Genomic DNA, 23525 nt, shown 5'->3' with positions numbered 1-23525 from the left:
TTTAAATAATAATATTAGTTATTATTGTAAATAATAGCGTGCGACTTTTTTTTACTATTAATGCAAATTTGTGATGTTTGTTTATCTCACTTATCTGGTTGACTCGCCTCGACGGGCCCCTTCTGAGCCCGGGCCCTCAGGCTAGAGCCCTGTCAGCCTCCCCCCCTTATGGGGGCCATGGTTCACATGCACTCGTGGCGAGATACGCGTCATCTGAACAAGCTCTAATAGACGCTAGTGTTAAAATCTCCTAGTTCCTACTTGGTATTTATGTGTTCCTGACGGCCGTTTTAACCCCGTCTTAACCAAGTTAATACACATGTGGTATTAAAATAAAATAAAATCCAACCCCTTCGAGTAGATATGATAAAAATAATACATGAATTAATAGTAGTGAAATAATTAATTACCTGATGGACCCCGTCGTGACTAGGAATGGTAGGGGTGCTGGACACGCGGCCGCGGGCGAGCTGCGGGCCGACGACGTCTGACTACGGGGGCACTGTGGGGCCGCGGGACACCACTGACGCCACCTGGATTCTCCCTTTTCAATGGCCGCTGCAAAATGAGAAACAATATTTTTATCACCAATTTAATTTGACATAACACATCACTGCCGTCTACAATAATTACAGTTTCTTATCAATCCGTGTCGCTGTTTATTTAGATTAGATTTAAAAAAAATAATAACAGGGTGTTGTGATAGTGTTTTCCAACATAAATAAACAAATACCAGCAGATATGTAATATTTACTGGAATCATTCTACAATAACAATATGTGTACGGAAAAAGCGATTTACAGTTGAGTTGATATTGTTTGCTAGTATTGAAACAATAGAAATACAACTACGCTTTTTCCATACCCATGATGCTGCTCACAAAACAGATAATAAACAGAATTCCGATAGGCTATATGCTATATACCAATACGGTAAATTTTGACGTAGGGTTTTGAATATGTGAGTGTTCTACGAAAATAAACCACGCATTATAGACGTGCAATAGTGTGTGTAATACACCAATATTAAATAAGCGTCAATGCATATACCGAGAGCAGTTGTCAGTACCTACTACTTACAGGTGTTTAAATTTATCCCGTATTCTTCCTTACTCGAGATCGGTTGCCTGCTTAACCTTACCCGTTAGGTATTTCAGTTCCCTGGTGCTGCTATAGAATTATTCCAGTATACCAATAATTTGTGTTATAATGTTAACACTGACTATATTTTTTTTTTACTCTATTTGTATTTCGATATCCGGTTTCCGCTTTCATACAGTGGTACGACAGTAGTGTCTCACACAAGATGAATAAGTAGGTACACGAATAATTTCTCCGGCCTAGTCCAGATCAATATATACTCCAGCAAATAAATTATACGTTTCAAATTATAATTATGCACAATCGCCACATTAGTATAAAATTAAATGTAGTTTGGACAGTCCACATCGCACAATTTTTCACGCTTTGATAAAAAAAAAAAACTACAAGACCACGCGTCGCTACCTCCGATGAAATGGTTTTATAAATCCCTACATGCCCACACTTGTTTATCAGTACACTTGAGTCACCTATAGTCATAACTAACATTTTGCAATTATGTATGTCATTTTTGAGTTAAATATACCAAGTGATTTCAAATGCATTAATCTATATAAAGAAAAATAGTTGGCTATCAAAAAGTCACTTTTAACCATGTGAAAATTGTTGACAAAGTTGACTGTTGGTGTTGGTGTCATAACTCACTATTTCAATGAATAGTGGAGTTCTGTCATTAAGGCATCTCTAATCAATCAGGGAGCTATATTTCTCATAGTATGCTGTGTGTCTGCAGACTTAGGGCTATATCTTCTAATATATAAAAATTAATATTTGTGTGTTTGTGTGTTTGTTTGTTCGTATTTAATGCGCAGCCATACCGTTCATCCGATTGCGATAAAACTTTGTAAACTTATTGCCTGCACTTGCGGGAAGAGTATAGGCCATACTAATATATAAAAATGAATGTCTGTCTGTCTGTATGTCTGTCTGTCTGTGTGTCTGTCCCTTATGCGTTCCTATACCATTCATCCGATTGCAATGAAATTTTGGTAAGTGGTTGTATGCACACCCATGAAGGTTTCTGAATTAGAAAAATCATCATCTTCTTCTTCTTCTTCATTATATTTTCTTTTATTCGTATGGTTCCTATACCATTCATCTGATTGCAATGAAATTTTGGTAAGTGGTTGTATGCACACCCATGAAGGTTTCTGAATTAGAAAAATCATCACCTTCTTCTTCTTCTTCATTATATTTTTTTTTATTCGTATGGTTCCTATACCATTCATCCGATTGCAATGAAATTTTGGTAAGTGGTTGTATGCACACCCATGAAGGTTTCTGAATTAGAAAAATCATCATCCTCTTCTTCTTCTTCATTCTATCTTCTTTTATTCGTATGGTCCCTATACCATTCATCCGATTGCAATGAAACCTTCGTCAGTTGTTGTGGTAACACCCGCAATGGTTTTTGAATTAATACAACCATCTTCTTCTTCTTCTTCTATTCTATATTCTTCTATTCGTATGCGTTCCTATTCCATTCATCCGATTGCAATAAAATTTTCGTCAGTAATTGTGCCAACACCCGCGAAGGTTTCTGAATTAGAAAAATCATCACCTTCTTCTTCTTCTTCATTATATTTTTTTTTATTCGTATGGTTCCTATACCATTCATTCGATTGCAATGAAATTTTGGTAAGTGGTTGTATGCACACCCATGAAGGTTTCTGAATTATAAAAATCATCATCCTCTTCTTCTTTTTCATTCTATCTTCTTTTATTCGTATGGTCCCTATACCATTCATCCGATTGCAATGAAACCTTCGTCAGTTGTTGTGGTAACACCCGCAATGGTTTTTGAATTAATACAACTATCTTCTTCTTCTTCTTCTATTCTATATTCTTCTATTCGTATGCGTTCCTATTCCATTCATCCGATTGCAATAAAATTTTCGTCAGTAATTGTGCCAACACCCGCGAAGGTTTCTGAATTAGCACAACCATCTTCTTCTTCTTCTTCTTCTTCTTTTTCTTCATTTTATCTTCTTTTATTCGTATGGTCCCTATACCATTCATCCGATTGCGATGAAACCTTCGTCAGTTGTTGTGGTAACACCCGCAATGGTTTTTGAATTAGTACAACTATCTTCTTCTTCTTTTATTCTATATTCTTCTATTCGTATTCGTTTCTATTCTATTTATCCGATTGCAATAAAATTTTCATCAGTAATTGTGCCAACACCCGCGAAGGTTTCTGAATTAGTACAACCATCTTCTTCTTCTATTCTATCTTCTATTCGTATGCGTTCCTATACCATTCATCCGATTGCAATGAAATTTTGATCAAGTGTTGTGCTCACGCCGCAAAGGTTTCTGAATTGTTACAACTATTTTCTTTTTCTTCTATTCTATCTTCTTCTATTTGTATGCGTTCTTATACCATTCATCCGATTGCGATGAAATTTTGACCAGTTGTTGTGAGCACGCCCGCAAAGAGTTCTGAATTAGTACAACCATCTTCTTCTTCTTCTATTCGTATGCGTTACTATACCATTCATCCGATTGCAATGACAATATGATTAAGTGTTGTGTTCACGCCCGCAAAGGTTTCTGAATTGATACAACCATTTTCTTCTTCTTTTTCTTCTATTCTATCTTCTTCTATTCGTATGAGTTCTTACGCCATTCATCCGATTGTGATGAAATTTTGACCAGTTGTTGTGCGCACGCCCGCAAAGGTTTTTGAATTAGTACAACCATCTTCTTCTTCTTCTATTCGTATGCGTTCCTATACCATTAATCCGATTGCAATGAAACTTTGGTGAGTTGTCATGCGCATGCCCACGAAGATTTCAGAATTAGAAAATCATCTTCTTCTACTATTCGTATGCGTTCCTATACCATTCATCCGATTGCGATGAAACTTTTGTCAGTTGTGTGCGCACACCTGCGAAGGTTTCTAAATTATTATTATATAACATACAAAGTTTGTTGTTTGTTTGTTCCATCCAATTTTTTACTACATATTAATAACATTAATAACGTTTTCATATTTTGGATTCGATTTTAATTTAGTGTTCCTATGTTTGACCTTTACTCCTATTAGAATTATTTTCATATTGCCATATTGTATTACACAGATATTTTAATATTAAAAAAATAATTTCCTCTTATTATTTTTCAAATATCTAAGATAAATATAACCACGAAGCGACCCTGTGCGAAGCCGGGTACTTCAGCTAGTTATATATATTTTTAAATAATGTAAATCGACACACTCACTCATTAATATACAAGTGAGTTCAGTACTTATCGTCTAATTACAAAAAACAGTGCTCTGGTATTTTTTTGCGATTATCTCAAAACTAGATTTTTGGAATATGTTAGTTATTACTCTAGGCAACTCATTTGCATGTTTTTCCGTCCGCGACGGAAAACAAAAAGAAAACATGAGCGTTTATATAAAATGTATTTAAACAAAAATATGTAGGTACCTAAGTAAATAGTTTTTATACAATGTGTATTTGTTTATGAACAGTTGCATGTTGGTCTGGACTAGGCATTGCAGTAAAACATCGATTATCCACACTAATTAAGGATGCAGGACATTGGGTAAAATGATGTGTCGCTCTAAGATGGTGTAGGTATCTTTTGCAAACAAATTTGTACGCGAATTGATTGTAAGCCATTCGCTCAAACAATTTGGTTTACACGTTGGAACCCAATCATACACATTATATTGAGAGAGAAAAAACATCACGTGAATTTGAGCAAGTCACGGGTTTTAATCCCGTGAATCACGACTAGGTGATCTAATATCTGGTCCACAGTGGGCACGATAGGTAGGTACTAGTAGAGTTGGGTATTTGAGATTTCCCCAAATTATGAAATTTTGAATTCTCGAGATTCGGGATTTCCAGAAAAGAGTTTTCGAGAATTCTTGAGATATCGGGAAATTAAAAAAAAACCTATCCAAATCCTAAAATCAGTGTAAAAACAGACAAATTCCAAAAAAAATGATTTTTTTATATACATGTAAGAAGACAAGCAAAATAGAAGTAGGAAAACAAAAAAAATCAAAATATTATTTATTATACTATAATTTCAAAAAACACAGACTGTCAATCGCTGCGTTTGACAATCGCGTACGCTTTTGAGACACAAAGTTCTCTGATGTTGCAAAAATTGCGCTCTTTTTGAGTCGACGTTGGCTTAATTGTGTTAAATGCCCCGATCAGTCTTTGAATGTTTTGTGTTTTCTGTCCACTTTTTTCATATAGAAAATAGTTTTTTCAATTAACATTTGATAATAAAGAAATCCCGAATCCCGAGAAAAGATTCTCGAGATCCGGGAATTCCCGAAATGTTAAAAATTTCAATTCTCGAGATTCGGGATGGAAAATCTCGAAAATTTCTCGAGAACTCTAGGTAGTAGTGAGTTTTATTTTAATTTAAATAAATTAAAAAATACTGCTTATTAAACAAACGCGATAAGGACACATCCTGAATTTGTGTAATACGAGTATAACGAATTAGCGACAATTAATCATTTCTGACTTCTGACAAGCGATTCGTTAGGTTAAGAAAAATGAGTGATTACCTACCTACCTCCAAGATAAAAAATATTTTTCGGTATTTCTTGTCTATGACTTCGTAAATGATTCGTTTATTCTGTTTGTGGAGGTTTTCCCTTACGTCTTTATTCGAAAGGTGTGAGGTATAGTCATAACATTACCTTAGGTTAGATAGGAATATTGCGTATATATGAAAATATAGCACAGGAAAATGAAGCCAGGTTTTGAAACTAGATAGGGTTTATTGACATGTGTTTTACCATCATTATGGCCATAAACAATTATTACACGGATCAGAGAAGTGAACTGTCTGTGATTCCCAGAAGACACAGAGTCTTGCGAAAGATCTTTGGCCCCTTTAGCATTTAGGGACGTAACTATAATCATTAGAACTACAAACGGATTGATGAGCCTGACGTCATCACATTTATCAAACCCTAACGTGATGCAATAGCCCAGCCCTCGGAGTGTAGTGCGTAAGGCATTGGCTTCTTAGCGGAGGGGTCTGTGTTCCATTTCCGGTGAGGTCACAATACATTTAAGTATGTGATTTCCTCAAAGTCTGGGTGGTTTATGTCACTGTTTCAATTCTAACACTGCCATACTGTTTCACTACACTACTTTCGTTTGGCACAGCCTGTTGTAGTGTTAAAAAATATATTTATTATTTTTATGGTTATAATATTATATTATTATGACAGGTCTAGATGATCATGCACCGACACTTCATGTTTAATGGTCCAGAAGGAAAACGGAGAGTGGAAGACCACAACTTCGGTGTTTCGATGGTTTACAAAGCGACTTGCGTGCGCTAGTAGTGATGGAATTAGAGCAGAGAAATGGGCAGAGGGGAGGAGTATGTTTGAGGCAACCTACGTCCACTCCAGACTGTAGTACCAAAGAAAAAGAAGTACAACTACCAGTACTACCACCATGTCCAATAATAATTATTACTTTAGGTTCAAACATCAGACGAATAATGCAAAGGGTCGGACAATTGGAATAATTCCTACAGTAGTCTCAAATTCAAAACATCTTGGTAAACCAAATGTAATCTGATATTGCATTCATTTTAATGTGGGGAATGAGATCATATTGCGCAATGTGATTGTCACATTTTTGTTACCCTCTGAGCCGTTCAATATTAAATTTGACAACAGAATTCGATCGTCTTTGTATAAATTTTGTTTTATAAGACAGATTGGCTAGAACTATCCCAGACCAGTCTCAGATCACCGTGTCCGGAAACTTTTACGTATGCAGTTCGCCGTATTACACTTCACCGTGATATTTTGTATCGGAAATATACGGCCGTATATTAAAAACCGTCCAAACTCTTTGGGTCGTAAAATACTGACATACAATTCAAGTATAAATAAAACACGTCTTTTGTCGGTTTACACTTTACAGGAAGCCAGCGGCAAACAAATTTGGAAAATAGCCAATATACTGGAATATTTGTTAGGTTAGGTTAGGTTAGGTGAGGTTTGGTTATGTTAGGTTAGGTTAGGTTTTTATTCTTGAATTAATGAATTTTGCCAAAATCAGCTATGAAAATTGAATTAACGTTCATATTGAATCTAATAAAATTGGAGACTGTATAGTATACGGTCATGTCTTTCCGATAGAAAGCTCACGGCGAACTGTGCCACGGTGAAATGTTTTACGTACAATTTACATGTAACCTCAGATCACAATGTGCCTCTGACGTAAACGATAATGAACGGCCAAAGTGACACTATTAATTATTATACTACAGATACTACATTACTATGTGTAGTACACTTTCATATTAGTTATTCCACAAAAAAAATCGGTTAGGTACATGTTCAAACACGCGCTTTAACATCATTTTACTCCCTACTTCAATTATAGTTTGTCAATTTATGGCTACGGCCGTATGTTGTAGCTTAACCACCGGGGAATGCCAAAAGAAATGACGTATTTTAAAAAAAACACTACGTTATTCTTAGATCAATAATTATTATAAAGCAATCATTATTCTTAGGATGTTTATCACACTTGAATGATCAAAGACATAGCTTATAATTAGTAACTTTAGAATTATCTTCAAATGTGTTAATCTTGTCCATTTTTTGAATAATAAAATGCCCAATTCTTATCAAATTTGGGATCACAGAGATTATCAATATAATTTTTTATCGTAAATATTTCACTATAATAATGTCGATATAAATTATACAGATATACTTATAAATGCGTTTAAAAATTAATAAATGTAAAAAACTTAACACCACTGCACATTTATGTACTGAAATATGACTATATTCTAAAACATTAGAGCGAGAGGTTTAAAAGAATACTATTTTATGTAATAAACATACTTCATGCAGTCATCAAATGTTTAAAATAAATATAACGGATAATAAGGCTTCAAAATTATATAAATAGATTATCTACAACGTTTAAGGAATGTCCAGGATCATGCTTTAAAAATAGAATAAAAGCTCCATTTTGACCTACGCTGAGCATGTCCCCCCTTAAGTTATTCGCTTACTTGACATTTTATAATGTTTCTTCGAAAACGTCCATGACTACAAATTAACCTTTAGTTTTATATCAGAAGATTATTATTAATTTATGTATTTTCTTGTGGTAGATACAATAAAGATATCTTTATAATATGTCGATATATTGATATGTCTATCCTCGCCTTAACAATAAAAACGTTAGAAACAAATCCGACAAAGATCCGATAACTATTTGAATGAATGATCCTGATCACGTGTTTAGCCTATTAGATGCTGAAGCTAAATGAAATGACCAACCGGTGGTTGTCGAGCCACAAAATTAAGTAGACAATGAAAACTGTATAGTAAATGCCAGCAGGATGACAATAAAATTGCCTGAGTTTGCATCAAACTCAGAAGTATACAACAAGTTTAAAGTTGGGACTCAGTATATAGACGAATTATTATGATATATCGGTATATAGACGAAGTATTAAAATACTTAATGGTGATTCCAAAACCTTGTTAGTGTGATAATAAAATAAACTTTGGCGCATTGAAAATTTGCGGCTATAACTATTGTTTATAATCGCTAAGTATATTTTGCCTATTTTGGTGTTTTGTTATTATGTGCGTACGACATAACGATGTTTCGTAATTATTCATCTAAACATTCTCAATAAACAATGGATATTTTTAAACATTTGATTATGTATATGATTGACTGATTGAATAGATTTAAAATTGTGTTGAAACGCTTGCGGTTTTTGACAGTTGCCGGCGATAATAGTGTGAAATTTGCTAGATATGAATCCACAATGCGAAATGGCTTGCAAGTAATTTAAAAGTTAGAACAGAACCAAAACTGTCTAACGCTATAAAGAATTTTCCAAGGTTTCTGTTTTTGCCAGGCGTTTTCATAGGCCCTGGCCGATTCCAAATCAACAACACCTACCTACCCGATTCGGGTAGACAACTTGCTTTCAATGAGGCATTTTTTTAAGCCGGCTTAATTTTCTTTTGATTTAGCATCAAGTAGAGTAGTTTGCATTCCAAACTCCTTAAAGAAACCTTGTAGATGCGGAGTATCGATAAAGGTATCCAGAAAAAAGTTAGATCATCTTCTTCCTTCCGTCCTTCTTTTCAGATAATACTTTAATATATTTAGAGAAAAGGTCATATTCAGCAACTTTGGTTATACGTCAGATTTCTGGATATCTATAAATGAAACCGGTGACAGCCCTAGACAAAATGCTGCTGCCAAAAAAACACAAAATTAGGCAGCGCCAAATTGCCGCCCTATAAGAATACAGTGTTTTTTTTATCATCCTTTCATAACTCCAATATCTAATAAATATGTTGTATGGATACATTACTAACAAAATATATACCACTAAATCTAATTTAAATGCCATCTCCATTTCAATAGACAATATTGCGAATTCACGGTTTCAGATAGGTACATTTAAAAATACACCTGACAACTTTCAAAATTCGCGAATGACGTATGAATGAATGGGTATGTACCTACTTATAATTCAAATATAATTCGCAAATCTACACGTGCCATTGTTGGTCATCAAGGAAGTGACGTCCAAGGACAAAAAAAAGTAAACTAGACATCGCGAACCCAAAAAAAAATACAAAACGTTATCAGTATCACAGCATGCGGATTATTGGCCAATAAGTTAAATAAATAATCTTAGCCAATACTACTTTTGTAGCAGAACTATTGCATAAAAAAAACAAAGGAACACTCTATGTATATTTATCGTTTGAATAAAATTAATAAAGTCTTATAATTTAAATTTGGAACATTGTACGGTATATTTTTTTGTCAAGTTGGTTGCCTCTGATCCACAAACGGTAGTTATATTTTCCGAGCGTGCGAAATGTTTGACATTGTCCATCGTGCGATTTAAAAATGGCCGCACTATTCATTGTTGACAAAGCGAAGTACCAGAATGGCTACAAGCGACCCTCATTCGACATGCAATAATTAATATGGTCACAACCAGTATGTGAAAATGTAAAAACAATGATACAATAATGCAACATTGAAAAGAGTCTCGGCCATTATCATCTTTACCTACAGCATACCAACTTAAAAATGTAGTGATATAGAAAAAATAGTTCTTTCATATTTGAATACTAAAATATTGGACATGTCAGATGATTGATCTGAGTCATTGAATCATAGTGGGTAGGTATTGACTTGTAGAATAGAATAATACATACGGTCAGTGTTGCCAGCTTACGTTTTTCTTGCCAGGTTCTAGCATTTTTGAATGGGTATCTATCTATCTACCAACCTTGCAATATCTGCATTTAACATAATATTATGGTGTTAATGAAATCTAGCGTTGTTCGACATCGCAGATTCAATGAATAACTCACAAGATTCGAGAATGTAACTACTTCAATTATAGTTTGTCAATTTATGGCTACGGCCGTATGTTGTAGCTTAACCACTGGGGAATGATAAAAGAAATGGCGTATTTCAAAAAAACACTACCTTATTCTTAGGTCAATAATTATTATAAAGCAATCATTATTCATAAGATGTTTATCACACTTGAATGGTCAAAGACATAGCTTATAATAAGTATCGTTAGAATCATCTTCAAATGTGTTAATCTTGCCGATTTTTTTAATAATAAAATGCCTAATTCTTGTCAAATTTGGGATCACAGAGATTATCAATATAATTTTTTATCGTAGATATTTCACTATAATAATGTCGACATAAATTATACTGATGGGTTTGTAAATGCGTTTAAAAATTAATAAATGTAAAAAATCTTAACACCACTGCACAGTTATGTACCGAAATATGACTATATTCTAAAACATTAGAGCGAGAGGTTTAAAAGAATACTATTTTATGTAACAAAAATACTTTATGCAGTCATCAAGTGTTTAAAATAACTAAAAAGGATAATAAGGCTTCAAAATTATATAAATAGATTATCTACAACGTTTAAGGAGTGTCCAGGATCATGGTTTGAAAATACAATAAAAACTCAATTTTCACCTACGACTACGGTTTGTATGCGTTTTTAGTCACGTGACACCACTGACGCCAGTCTCTGTCTGGTTTTTTTATTCCGAAATCATAGGCTGTTTAGTTAGCGCTTACATCCGCACATTTATTCAAAATAATTAATAAGAAGATAATTTAAAAAATAATTTCTATGGGATTCAATCAGATATAAATATTGATTGTTGTTAAAAATATAAAATAATTTATCTCGCGATTTTTATTTATCAGTTATTTATACCTAAGTCTGTCTTTTAAATATATAAGTATTTTAAAATGTCTAGTTTTACGGGTTAAATTATAAATTGTTATGGAACATACACCTAACCCACACAACAACGAATATTTTCAAAGATGATAGATAATATATTTTGAGCGTATGTTACGTTTATAGGAAAATACATAATTTAATCTAATTGCTTATTTATAAACTAATTATATCAAACTAATTGAGATTTTGAAATTTCATCGATTTAGTGTACCTATTCATCAGTAGTAATATAGGGTTATCTTCTTATTTCCCGTAAATATATCTGACAAGCTTGGTTACTCCACAGCCTACCTCTTTCCAAAAGTGACCCTTCGCCACTGGTATTTACATATTGCAGCAATCAACAAATTGCGTTAATTTTTTGGAATATTGGCTATTGAAGCCCGGCGTACTGGATTCGCGCCAATGTGCTTTACCAATTATGCCACGTGTGCTATCCAATTACAACAAAATTAACTAGTAGTATTTACATGTTACAGCAATCAACAAATTGCGTACATTTTTGGCAATCTGCTATTGCCTTTGGCGCATTTAGTGACGTAGACGCACCGATTGATTTTGAAGCCATCTACGATAAAAACAGTTTTGTATCCATGAAACGTACTATAAAATTTGTAGATATATAATATTTGTAATTTCAGTTCAAATTATCTGTCTCTTAGCAACGCATGGTCGGCCTACTCTCACTGGACGTCACTTATTTTAGTTGTGAGAAAAAGGTACGTATATTTCTATAGATTTTGGTATTATTTAATAATTTTACGACAGGTTTGAACTGTTTGCAGGCCCCCTTTTAAATCTACTGACGAATCGGTTGTGTCATTTGAGCCAAATAAAATCACCGATGGCAATAATTGACAAAGCACATTGGCGCGATTCCAATGGATGCGGGATCGAGTCCCGCAGGGAGTCGTATTTTTTTTCAAACTGGTACGTACATATCTGAGGTGTTTTCAATTATGTACATTGATGACTAAAAACTCGTTGACATGGCTGCATCGGATGTATAACGTTTACTTTAATTGTATGCATAAGCAATGTTAATTAATCTGCTTTTAGCTTGCAACCTATAAAGTAAATTTCGTGGAGTAACTGCCAAAAGTCGATAATGTAGGTACTTATTTAGAGTTACCAACGGATTATGTGTATATATTATGTGACATCATAAACTTAAATAAAATAAACAAACTGCAATCACTCCATAGCATGATTTCGAGACTTTTTCGGCAGTAATCCTTCACAACCAAAAAAAGGCTGTTTTATAGCAAGCAGTACTTGCTTATTTTGCAGGTTTAATTAATTTTCCATCGCATTGTATAATATAACCTAGTTTATATCATATAAGTTTCGTTATGAAAAACATTTCAATACATAATGTATGTATGACAAACAGTTATATAAGTCAAATAAAATCGGCAACAAAAGAATGACGAAAGAAATAATATTCTAGGACAAAGTACATTGTTTGTTTCGGTCGGAAAATCGAGAAAAGTTATTTGTGGAAAACAACCCCTCGGTAAATCCGAGTTGAGCGTCGAAAACAAACAGATAAATCTTTTACTACCCCACGAAACAAAGGGTTGGACCGGAACAAATGGCAATAATTTATTCCTGCCGAAAAAGCAATGCAGTATTAAATTTAAAAGAATTATTGTGCTTAATAATTCCTGATGTATATTTAATTAACGCAATAACAAACGTAATAATATTTCATTTGTCTTTTTACTTAACCATAACCAGTTGTAGTTAACCTAAAAATACATTAAAAAATAGCAAACGAGGCATTTGCAATCTTCCACTCTCTCAAGTTGAATACCTACTCCTATAAATTTCAAGTATTTCTGTGGGCCATCAAACGACAGATTCCATGTTGTTTCAGCACTTAATTTTCCTTCTGGTCCACTAAACGTTAAGCGATTCATTGGTGATTAATTGATATGGGATAAGTATCGCACGCACGGTGGTTTTTGATAAATCTGACAACGCTGTGCTCATCAAAAGTTTATAGAGCTTATGATTGTGGCAACTTCGGTGATGGATGCCAACTTAATGTTTAGGTCTCTGAGCCGTAGACGGACTTTGGTATATCAGACAATTACAGTAAACATTAGTGTTTTTTTATTAAACTGCGAAGTCGCAACTGAGGCTTATTTACAAACTTAAATCCATTAGATTAGAATGTACATTTATGTACTATTATTACATTTATTTATATAATGATTATGAGAACAAAAATAAAAAACATAATATTCATAACGGGTGTGTACATAAAATTACATGTCAGCTTCATCAATATGGTATTAAAATGTATACTTCCGGGTTAAATTTGAATATACAAAAACGCTTTGAAGTTTGGCTGAGCTATAAACATCTCAATAATAAGTGGTGATTGATAATGTTGACTTCTTAAATTTTCAGGGAGCTTTCGTCTTCGACTATCATGAAACGGACATTGCCAAAAAACGTGATTTATATATTCATTATCGCTTCCGCATTAACATTTAGGATCATTATTATTATGCCTTAGGGATGATGCGAGATTGTCGAGATCATCTCAGCAGTGATTAATTATTGTTACAGTTGTTTCTTAATCAATTATTTCCCTGTTAGTCCTTATGATTCTTCTTTTAATCTCGTAACTTGTGTTGTTATTGGTAAACTGTGATCCAAAGTATACAAACTCGTCGGCTTTCCCGATGTATTCATTCTTTAGTCATAGTAGGTGAGATGACTCGGTCACTGCAATGGTTTTGTGAATGACAAACCTACTCGAGAATTCAGAATTCGACATAATGACAACTAAAAATTCAATTTTAAAAACTCGTGAAAAATCAAGTATTTTCTCATGACTTTTTATATTAAAAATACATACGAATTAGTTGTCGAAAGCGTTGTAATATTATATAAAATACTGTTACAAACCTATAGTTCTTGCGGTCGCAGCTGGGCTGAGAGGGAAGAAGTCTCCGTGCAGGGGACAGTGGAAGCCAACTCTTCGCCGCCTTCTCGCCGCCCTCCTCGCCAGCGCGCACAGTGCGGCCCCTAGAGCCGCCATCAGGGCCCCTGCGGCCACGCACGCGGGCCCCAGCGCCCGGGACGTGCCCGTGAACGCCACACGCGCCGCGTAGTGCTCGGGACCCTCATCGGCACCCGGGCCACGGTAGGAAGCCGCTGCAAGAAAAGAAAAACATTTTGAAACTCAATATATTTTATACTAAACAATAAATAATAATTTATGTAGGTATATTATACAAGCAATGGGAAAATCTCTTCAGTGGATTATACGTATCAAGATGATTAATCAATTTATAATAAGTAATTATTTTTAATACTTTTACTATAATTTTCGTTGAATTCGGCCTCTACTCATATCCAAACATAATGATGATTATAATGATAATGATAATAAACTGAGATACATCTGATTATGACCGGTTGCTGTGCGGGGTGGGGCATATTTGGTCGGCGGGAATTTACCCACCAAATTAACTTGCTTGATTTGAACAGACTGATTAAAATGGATGAATATAATATAAATGAATAAATGAGTGAGCAAGTGAGTGGGTGAGTAAGCGAGTGAGTGAATGAATGAGTGTGTGAGTGAGTGAGTGAGGATCGAATGAATGAATGAACGAATGGATGATTGATTGAGTAAGTGAGCGATTCAATGATTGAAAGAATGAATGCATGACGGAATGAGTGCGTGAGTGAGTGAGTGAGTGAGTAAATGAAAGAACGAATGAATGACTGAATTATGGAATGAATTAATTAATGAACGAATGAATGACCGAAGGTATGAACGAATGACAGAATGAATAAATGAATGATTGAATGGATGAACGAATGAATGATTGAACGAATGAATGACTGAATGAGTTAGTGAGTGAGTGATCAATCGAAAGAACGAATTAATGACTGAATTAATGAGTGACTGAGAGAGCGAATGAATGATTGAATGACCGAATTTATGAACGACTGAATGAATGAATGACTGAATGATTGAATGGATGAACGAATGTATGATTGAATGATTGATTGAACGAATGACTTGCGCGATGCCGGTAGCCAAACGAAGACCTGGCTGACCTCGTAGAAAATGGGCAAGGGTAGTATCGAGTTAGATTTAAAGACCACGGTCGTTCAACACATAGGGTTGTATTTCTAGGGAGGAGAAGAGATATGAAATGTTCTACGATGTTTAATAATAAAGTATTTAAATAGGTAGCTACTTTTGGTTACTAAAAACGTTTCAGGGTACTTTGACGAATTGAAAATGGTGTTTTACTTTCATAGAAATGCGAATAATCGAGGAATAGAAAATAGATACAACAGATAACTTTTCAAACGGCAGATGAATGTTGGGGGTGGGAGCTTTTAATGGGAAAATCTTGTTTTGTGAAAGTCAATCGGACGGAAACTTTCCAGTTTCCAGTGCTGCCAACCCACGATCCCACATCCCGAGTTCACTGGTATGACGTTGGCAATTTGTCGGGCGCACCGGAGCGGTTATGCCATTCATCTGATAATATAAAGGGTCGAATGGGCGGGAAATTAGACGCTAATTGGGCAGCCATTTTGTTTATACAGCGAGACGGTGCTCGTATGCCGCAGGCTAATTAATTAGAATTTGTGTTTTGGCGCAATTTTGTCGTATTACAGAATGTTTAATAAGCGGGATAATAACATGCTATTACTTTGAATTATTATTATATTGCCCAAATTCAGCGAATAGACATGTTAACTTGCTATATTATTATATCCATTCATAGTACATTCATTCACAAAGGATACGTATTCTAAATATTGTATCTACTTTAATGTTGGCCTGATTTTCTGTTTGTTCAAAATATACATACAGTGGCAGGCATATCAAAGGGTAGGCCGAGCAGAGCAGTCGTTTCAGGCGCAGAAATTGAGTTAAGTTGAACGTGCAAAAATAAAAATTGACAATTTTCGCACGGCAAGACCTAGTGATGCTTTAATACAGAATCACTGACTAATGAAACGGTTTTTTTAATGAATGTTATTATATGAATATGTGCACATTTTACAATCGAAAATATTCATAGCTTATAATGAGTATCTTTAGAATTATCTTCAAATGTGTTAATCTTGCCCATTTTTTGAATAATAAAATGCCTGATTCTTGTCAAATTTGGGATCACAGAGATTATCAATATAATTTTTTATCGTAAATATTTCACTATAATAATGTCGACATAAATTATACTGATGGTTTTATAAATGCGTTTAAAAATTAATAAATGTAAAATATCTTAACACCACTGCACATTTATGTACTGAAATATGACTATATTCTAAAACATTAGAGCGAGAGGCTTAAAAGAATACTATTTTATGTAATAAAAATACTTTATGCAGTCATCAAATGTTCAAAATAAATATAAAGGATAATGCTTCAAAATTATTTAAATAGATTATCTACAACGTTTAAGGAATGTCCAGGATCATGCTTTGAAAATAGAATAAAAGCTCCATTTTTACCTACGCTGAGCATGTCCCCCCTTAAATGAAATCGTTATCTGGAGAAGGAAAATAGATTGCATACGGCACGAATATCTATAGGTAATATATAGTATATAACATACTGACATACTCCTGGACTTCCCGTCTTCAATGGGGAACCGGAATAAAGTTTTGTAGCCCTAAACGTACAGCTTGGCCACATAGTCAATTAACAGAATAGGAAAGACATGACGTATCACTTGGCCATCTGGATAAAAGGGAATACTAATTACAATATTTACAAAAACAAAGACTTTTATTTAATCTAATTTTGTGAATCCTGAGCTCAACCAATACCCTGAGCTAGCCCGAACTCGGGATATCTCAATACATATACTTATATATATAGGTAGGTGTATATTATATAATAGTATAGGTATATTATATATTACAATTATTTATTGTTTTGCTTGCACTGTAGTTGGTTGGGGATTAAAGATTTGTAAAACAATACATTTTTCTTCAATCTTCTCTATAATTATCTCATATTTTTGTGAATAACAGTTGGTAACACTGAATACTGTAGTAAAAATGAATAACTACAAGTGTGCATAATATAAACATCTGGATATTTCATTATTAAAATAGTGTTTATAGTAAGGTGGTGTCAATACATTATGTATATGTATATCCCAAGTTAAAAACAGACTTATCTTTCTTCGACGCCATTGTTGAGAAAAATATAACACGTGTTTAACAAACAACGCACGTTCGATTGTTTTGTTTCAATCATGTTTGCACTACAATGAATATGATAATGAGTTCGACGACAACCGTAGCTAAGTTGGCTGTGTTGTGATCAAAGTAAGGTATTATTACAAATTTCGGCGGTATTAAAACTTAGTTTAAAACGCATTATAAGAAACATACAGCCTTATATATTATAAAGCTCGATTCAATTTATTGGCAGAAAAGAAAAAAGATATATCGAGTTTACAATAATATAACTTTTGTCGAAATGTACTTCAGTAGAATTCATTTTTCAACTAACTACGTAAAGATATACTTACAGTGGCGATTTTCTTTTACGCAAATACGCAATCGATTGAGTCAGAAGATTTAAAAGAGGCTTTGAAATGGTTTAAATCATATTTCAGACACAAATTGAATGTCAAGTAATATATAATATAACTCCTGTAGGTATGTACGTATTTTGATTTGTAATAAAGGAGTCTCTTTATGTAAATAAAATTAATTAAATACGGTTAAGCCATGTTTGTATAATTTAAATTTGATTTTGAACGGGGTGACCCACAGAACAGATAACAAATAGAATACCGATAGGCTATATTCAATACACCGCATCTTGAAGCAGGGTTTTGAATGTGTGAGTGTTCTACGAAACTGAAGCACGCATTATGCACGTGCAATAATGTGTGTAAATACACCAACATTAAATTAGCGTAAATGCATAAACCAAGAGCAGTTTTCAGTATTCGACGTATAATGTATTCTTGCCACGTGTGTAAGTTTAACCCGGATTCTTCCTTACTCGGGTCGGTTACCTGCTATCGCCTTACCCGTTAGGTATTTCAATTCCCATTATTTCTGAGCTCCCTGGGGTGACCTATAGACTAACTTCACAGGGCTGCATGCGCAGACACTGTTACGTTACATGGTTTTTGCACGCTGATATTATTACGTCACGTTATCTTTGCGTGTTGACTTGCCACAACAGATACATACTCTATCTCTGGCACTATTTAGAGAAATTAAAAGCTTTCTTTTCTGTTTCTCTTCCTTACAATACTTCTACATTCGACATAATGCTCTTCGTCTACGTCCTCGAATGTTTAAGCATTTTATTTTTTCTCCACGCGATATCAAACATATACCGAATTACGGGCGCGGAGACTTTAAGTAGCGGTGAAAGTAAATGTGGGAGGGTTTTAGTTCCAGAAACGACCGCGGTGACGTAGAAGACTCGATATGAAAGTCGCACTGCAGTAACACGTTTTGGTACAATCGTGTTGAACTGACGGTGCATCGGAGCCATCGAAGTGAGGATTACTAGTAAATATTCCCGCGTCAATTCTCGCGACCAACTGTTCCAAAACAACTAAGTTGATGCACTGAAATGCAGCCATTATCGTGGGAAAAGAGCCGAGAATATGCATACTTCGCAACGTTAAGCACCAGTTCGCTTCGATGCCTCCACTGCGTTGTCGGTTAAAAATGGTAATTAGTAACCATGATACCCATAATAGGTGTTAGGCCGGTATTTAGACTATGACAGATCTTTGTCAAATAATTTTATAAAATCTTTTACAGTGTAATAACCTATATTATTTCTTTTATAAAAAATCTTTTGTAAAAGGCAGCAGGAAATTATATTTCATCAAAGATTAGTCTATGGTAAAGGTATAGTGTTTCCAGATGACATTTTCAAAGTTCAGTAGAAGTTAAGAAAATTAATATATATATATAAAAATCAATGATGAATAAAAATTTAGTTAAGGGCCTTCAAGACGTGATGTTGTCACATATCCACAAGTTTCTTTAAAAAAAAAACATTAATTTTAATAAACATGGCAACACATGTCAAATAAACATGGCAACACAAAACATGTCTGACAACTCGTTTCAAAATGGAAGATGGTAAAAAATTCACCAACTAAATTATTGTTTATAAAATACGATATTTTTAAATATTATAAGTATAGCCACTAAGTATAATCTGGTTAAGATTGCGTTATCCATTTTTTAAACAAAAGTTTTATAAAATATTTTATGGTGTACGTAATGGAGTCTCTCGTGTTTTATAAAATAAATTCTATAAAACATTTGATAAAAAATCTTTGTCAAATATCGTTTATAGTCTAATATTAGCTTTAAGTGTGTGTTTTTTTTGATATACTGGAAGAATAATTGATTACCAATATTTTTCAGTTACGTAACATAATATTTCACATGAAATGTAAATATGCAGTCAAAATGGCGGTTTTCATATCCATTTACAACACATCGATAAGCATAAGAAAAAGGCGCCAAAATCATAATATATTAACATAACGAGAAAGTTTTAATATGTTAGGTTAGTTTTGTTTTTGTAGGCTGTTTTTTTAAATATTGTATAACTCGCTCTCATTAAAGTGTTTTCACACATGTAATAATATAACTTAATCATTATAATGGAGACATGTTTATTGTTGATGTTTTTAAACTGACTTTTCGCGATTTTTACAAAATTAGCATTCATTTGTTTTTAGCACAATTTGATGTTACGTGATATCAAATCGCCGCGAAAAAAAATCTCCATAAGGCCTAAGGTCACGTGTACACATAAATCAAACCTTGAAATAAAAAAAATCTCCGTGAATAGAATGAAGGTTTCAATGAATTGCATTAATAATTATGACATAAATAAATCCTTGTAAGTAAAACTTTTCGAATTCAAAAATGGAACGATTTCGTTAGAATTTATTACCAAATAAGCTACTTTCAAAAAACCGTAGGGTCGGGAATCCAGAATTGGGGTGGTCGGACTATATAACGAACTGGAAAAAACTGGAAAGTATAATTTAAAATAATATGTTTCGTAAGTATATGGACAACATTGTTTTGTTATTTAAATACTAGATATAATAATGTATTAACGAACTTGTCATCATTAAGATTTTGAAACACCTCAGATGTGATTACTATATTTTATATTGGAAGTATTAGCCTAATTAAAATTAGTCGTGTTAAATTGGAGATTTTTTTATAATAATTGATGATTTTATACTATACCCACGGTGGCCGCGCGGCTTAAGCGTTGGACTATCACGCCGTGGGTCTCAGGTTCGAATCCTGGGTCTGGCAAGTACACATATTGTTTTTCAATTTGTGTCTGTCAGGGTATGGACCTAATAGGTTGAGCAAGTGGCTGACATCCACTTCTCGTAAAAAACAAAATATGTTTATACAAACCTCTACTCTGTGGAGGCCCATATGATCCTATTAGGATCGGACATGGTCGGGAAAAAAATACTTTTGGTCTTGTGCTATACTCAACTATGCAGTGTAGTATAGATGAACAAGAAACAAAAAATAAACATGTTGACAAAATTATCTATAGATATATGCAAAAAGCTGGCTTTAAAAGAATATAATTCTTGAACATACATAATTTTGAAAACACTTCCGAGAAAATATAGTACAACCAATAGAAAAAATCTTTTTGAAAAAGGTAAGACACCTCCGCAGGAATCGAACCTGCATCTCTCGGGTGTCAGAAGCGTTTTCAATAATTAGAATTTTACATTCTAATCATTGAATAAAATAAATAGTATTACGCTTCAGACAGTATCAAAGGCCATTAGTTAAAATTTCTCGAATTAAGTATGACGCCTTTAGCATAGTGGTATATGTGCATGGGAGGAGATGCAGGTTCGATTCCTCCGGGGTACGGGTGTCTTAGTTTTTTCAAAAAGATTTTTTCTATTGGTTATAATAATATTTTTTCTTATCTATACGTGTTTTCAAAATGATATATGTTCAACACTTAGAATGTTACATTCTTAAATATTGTGAATTATTCGTTGAATAAAAAAATAGTTAATTAAAAAGAATATAGTTCTATTCAAATTATGAATTGATTTTTTAATTAGATACGTATTAAGTATTTAAAATGAAAATCGTCATTGAAATAAAGTATTGAATTGAAGTTTTGAAATTCACCCACAGAGCCATTGCGATAACCATAACCATACAAAAAGAGACGGGATTACCCCTATAAAAATAGTATTTCTGAAAACCGTACTATCAAAAGCATCAAGTAGCATTATTTCAACGGCTGCATAGTAAATATTGTCATGCCACTACGAGTTAAGCTAAAAACAAACATTGTATTTTTAGAAACGCTATAATAAACAGTTTTATAGTCTGTATCGGTTATATTCATACACGTGTGGCATATAATACGCAGTGCAATCAGCCCGCAACTCTCTGTGGGACAATGTTGACCGCTTGAGCAGATAAACTAGATCGTACGGCTCCTCCCGCTGAGCGGATATTGTATTCCCCGCGTGACAATACCAACGGCAAACAATACCAATTGACAATATCGTTTCGAACAAAAGGGATCAAATCAGTAATGCTACCGATGTTTCAGCATCACTGGTTATCAAATCGAGCACAGGAAAGCGATAATCATTTTGAATTAAATATCAATTTCTCATTCGATAGCAGGTATTCATCATCATCAGTCGGTGTCTATGTAGTTCTGGATGAAGGTCACTTTCAGTACCTCCTATTTATCGCGGTTGTCACTTACTTCCGCCATATTTTACGAGTTTCTCAATCAAATGTGGTCGTTAATAGTACCAGCTAACCAAAATAAATCGTTTTTTTCGGTTACATGATTACATTAACATGATATTACTCCCTGCTTCAGTTATCGTTTGTCAACTTATGGCTATGGCCGTGTGTTGTAGCTTAACCACTGGGAAATGCCAATAGAAATGGCGTATTTCAAAAAAAATACTACCTTATTCTTAGGTCAATAATTATTATAAAACAATCATTATTCATAGGATCACATTTAAATGGTCAAAGACATAGCTTATAATCAGTATGTTTAGAATTACCTTCAAATGTGGTAATCTTGCCCATTTTTTTAATAATAAAATGCCTAATTCTTGTCAAATTTAGGATCACGCACGTGGGTGTCAAACCTCACATCTTTTCACTGTCCGGGTGTCTGTTTTCTGAGGTACCATTTCAACTCATTTAGTGCTAACAACACGACTGGCGCGTTTGCATTACCTGGCCATTAGATATAATTAACATGATATTTAAATGTGGTAATTAAATATTAATAAACAGGTCAGCAGTGATTGTGTTTTAAGAAGAATTTACCATTCTTAAATCTTGTACATATTATTCAATATTGAATAAAAAATATGTGTAATTTAAAAAATAAAAGGTACATAATCGATTCTGATTCTAAACGGAATTTATTAAATTCGTGGGTATTTTTTTGGTTAGAAGATTTAAAAGAAAAAAGCTTGTTTATCTATTAATTATTCGACTAGCATCATGTTGATTTCATCAGCATCGCATGATTTTGTTTGGAACTGGAAAATAGTAATGACTATCAAGTCTTAAATTATGTTTTATGTCGAGGTTTTCATAAATAATCATTAAGATTGGGTAAGTAGTTTAATTTTCTAAGAAAATATGTGATCATTTGATAAAGAACGATTCTAATTAATTCATGTCAAAGTTCTTTGGTTGGATTCTTGACTGGGTGAAACATTTCATATATTATGTATTATTATTTTGTCAATTTTCATGGCTATTTAGATTCAAGGCACGAGATTGCTATAGTTGTACCTACTATAAACTATAGAGAAAATAAAGTGCATTTTTGCGTTGGAATTCAAAGTGCACATGGATAAACAAATAAAAAAAATAATACAAAACATTCTCGATAAACCACATTTTCAAAGTGCTTATTCCTACGGTAGGTAAAACTTGTGAACGATTTTTGTTGCCAAATTGAATAAAATCGCTTTCCAGGCGTCGGAAAGCGTTTAAGCCGTATTACGATTGCATCGGAAATTCTGGAAAACTTACCCAGGCGTCTATTTCTAGTTTCGTGAAAATTCGAGAAAA

General features: G+C 33.7%; 2 protein-coding genes across 8 annotated transcripts in view; both read right to left on the bottom strand.

Annotated features, from left to right (window-relative positions):
• LOC147078961 (uncharacterized) overlaps positions 1-23525 on the bottom strand; it is a 799973-nt gene that overhangs the window by 117762 nt on the left and 658686 nt on the right. The window lies entirely within an intron of this gene.
• LOC147078981 (uncharacterized) overlaps positions 1-23525 on the bottom strand; it is a 228723-nt gene that overhangs the window by 38618 nt on the left and 166580 nt on the right. For all 7 annotated transcript variants that reach the window (XM_085952109.1, XM_085952101.1, XM_085952095.1 and 4 more), the window contains 2 exons: positions 14322-14570; positions 411-558 (listed from right to left, as the gene is read on the bottom strand). In XM_085952109.1, the coding sequence (XP_085808235.1) occupies positions 411-558; positions 14322-14570 (397 nt within the window). The remainder of the gene's footprint in view (positions 1-410; positions 559-14321; positions 14571-23525) is intronic.

The sequence above is a fragment of the Rhyacophila brunnea genome, unplaced genomic scaffold, assembly GCF_057557595.1.
Source record: "Rhyacophila brunnea isolate RB1 unplaced genomic scaffold, BYU_Rbru_1.0 scaffold_10, whole genome shotgun sequence".
Classification (NCBI taxonomy): Eukaryota; Metazoa; Arthropoda; class Insecta; order Trichoptera; family Rhyacophilidae; genus Rhyacophila; species Rhyacophila brunnea.
This window is presented reverse-complemented; position numbering and strand designations above follow the sequence as displayed.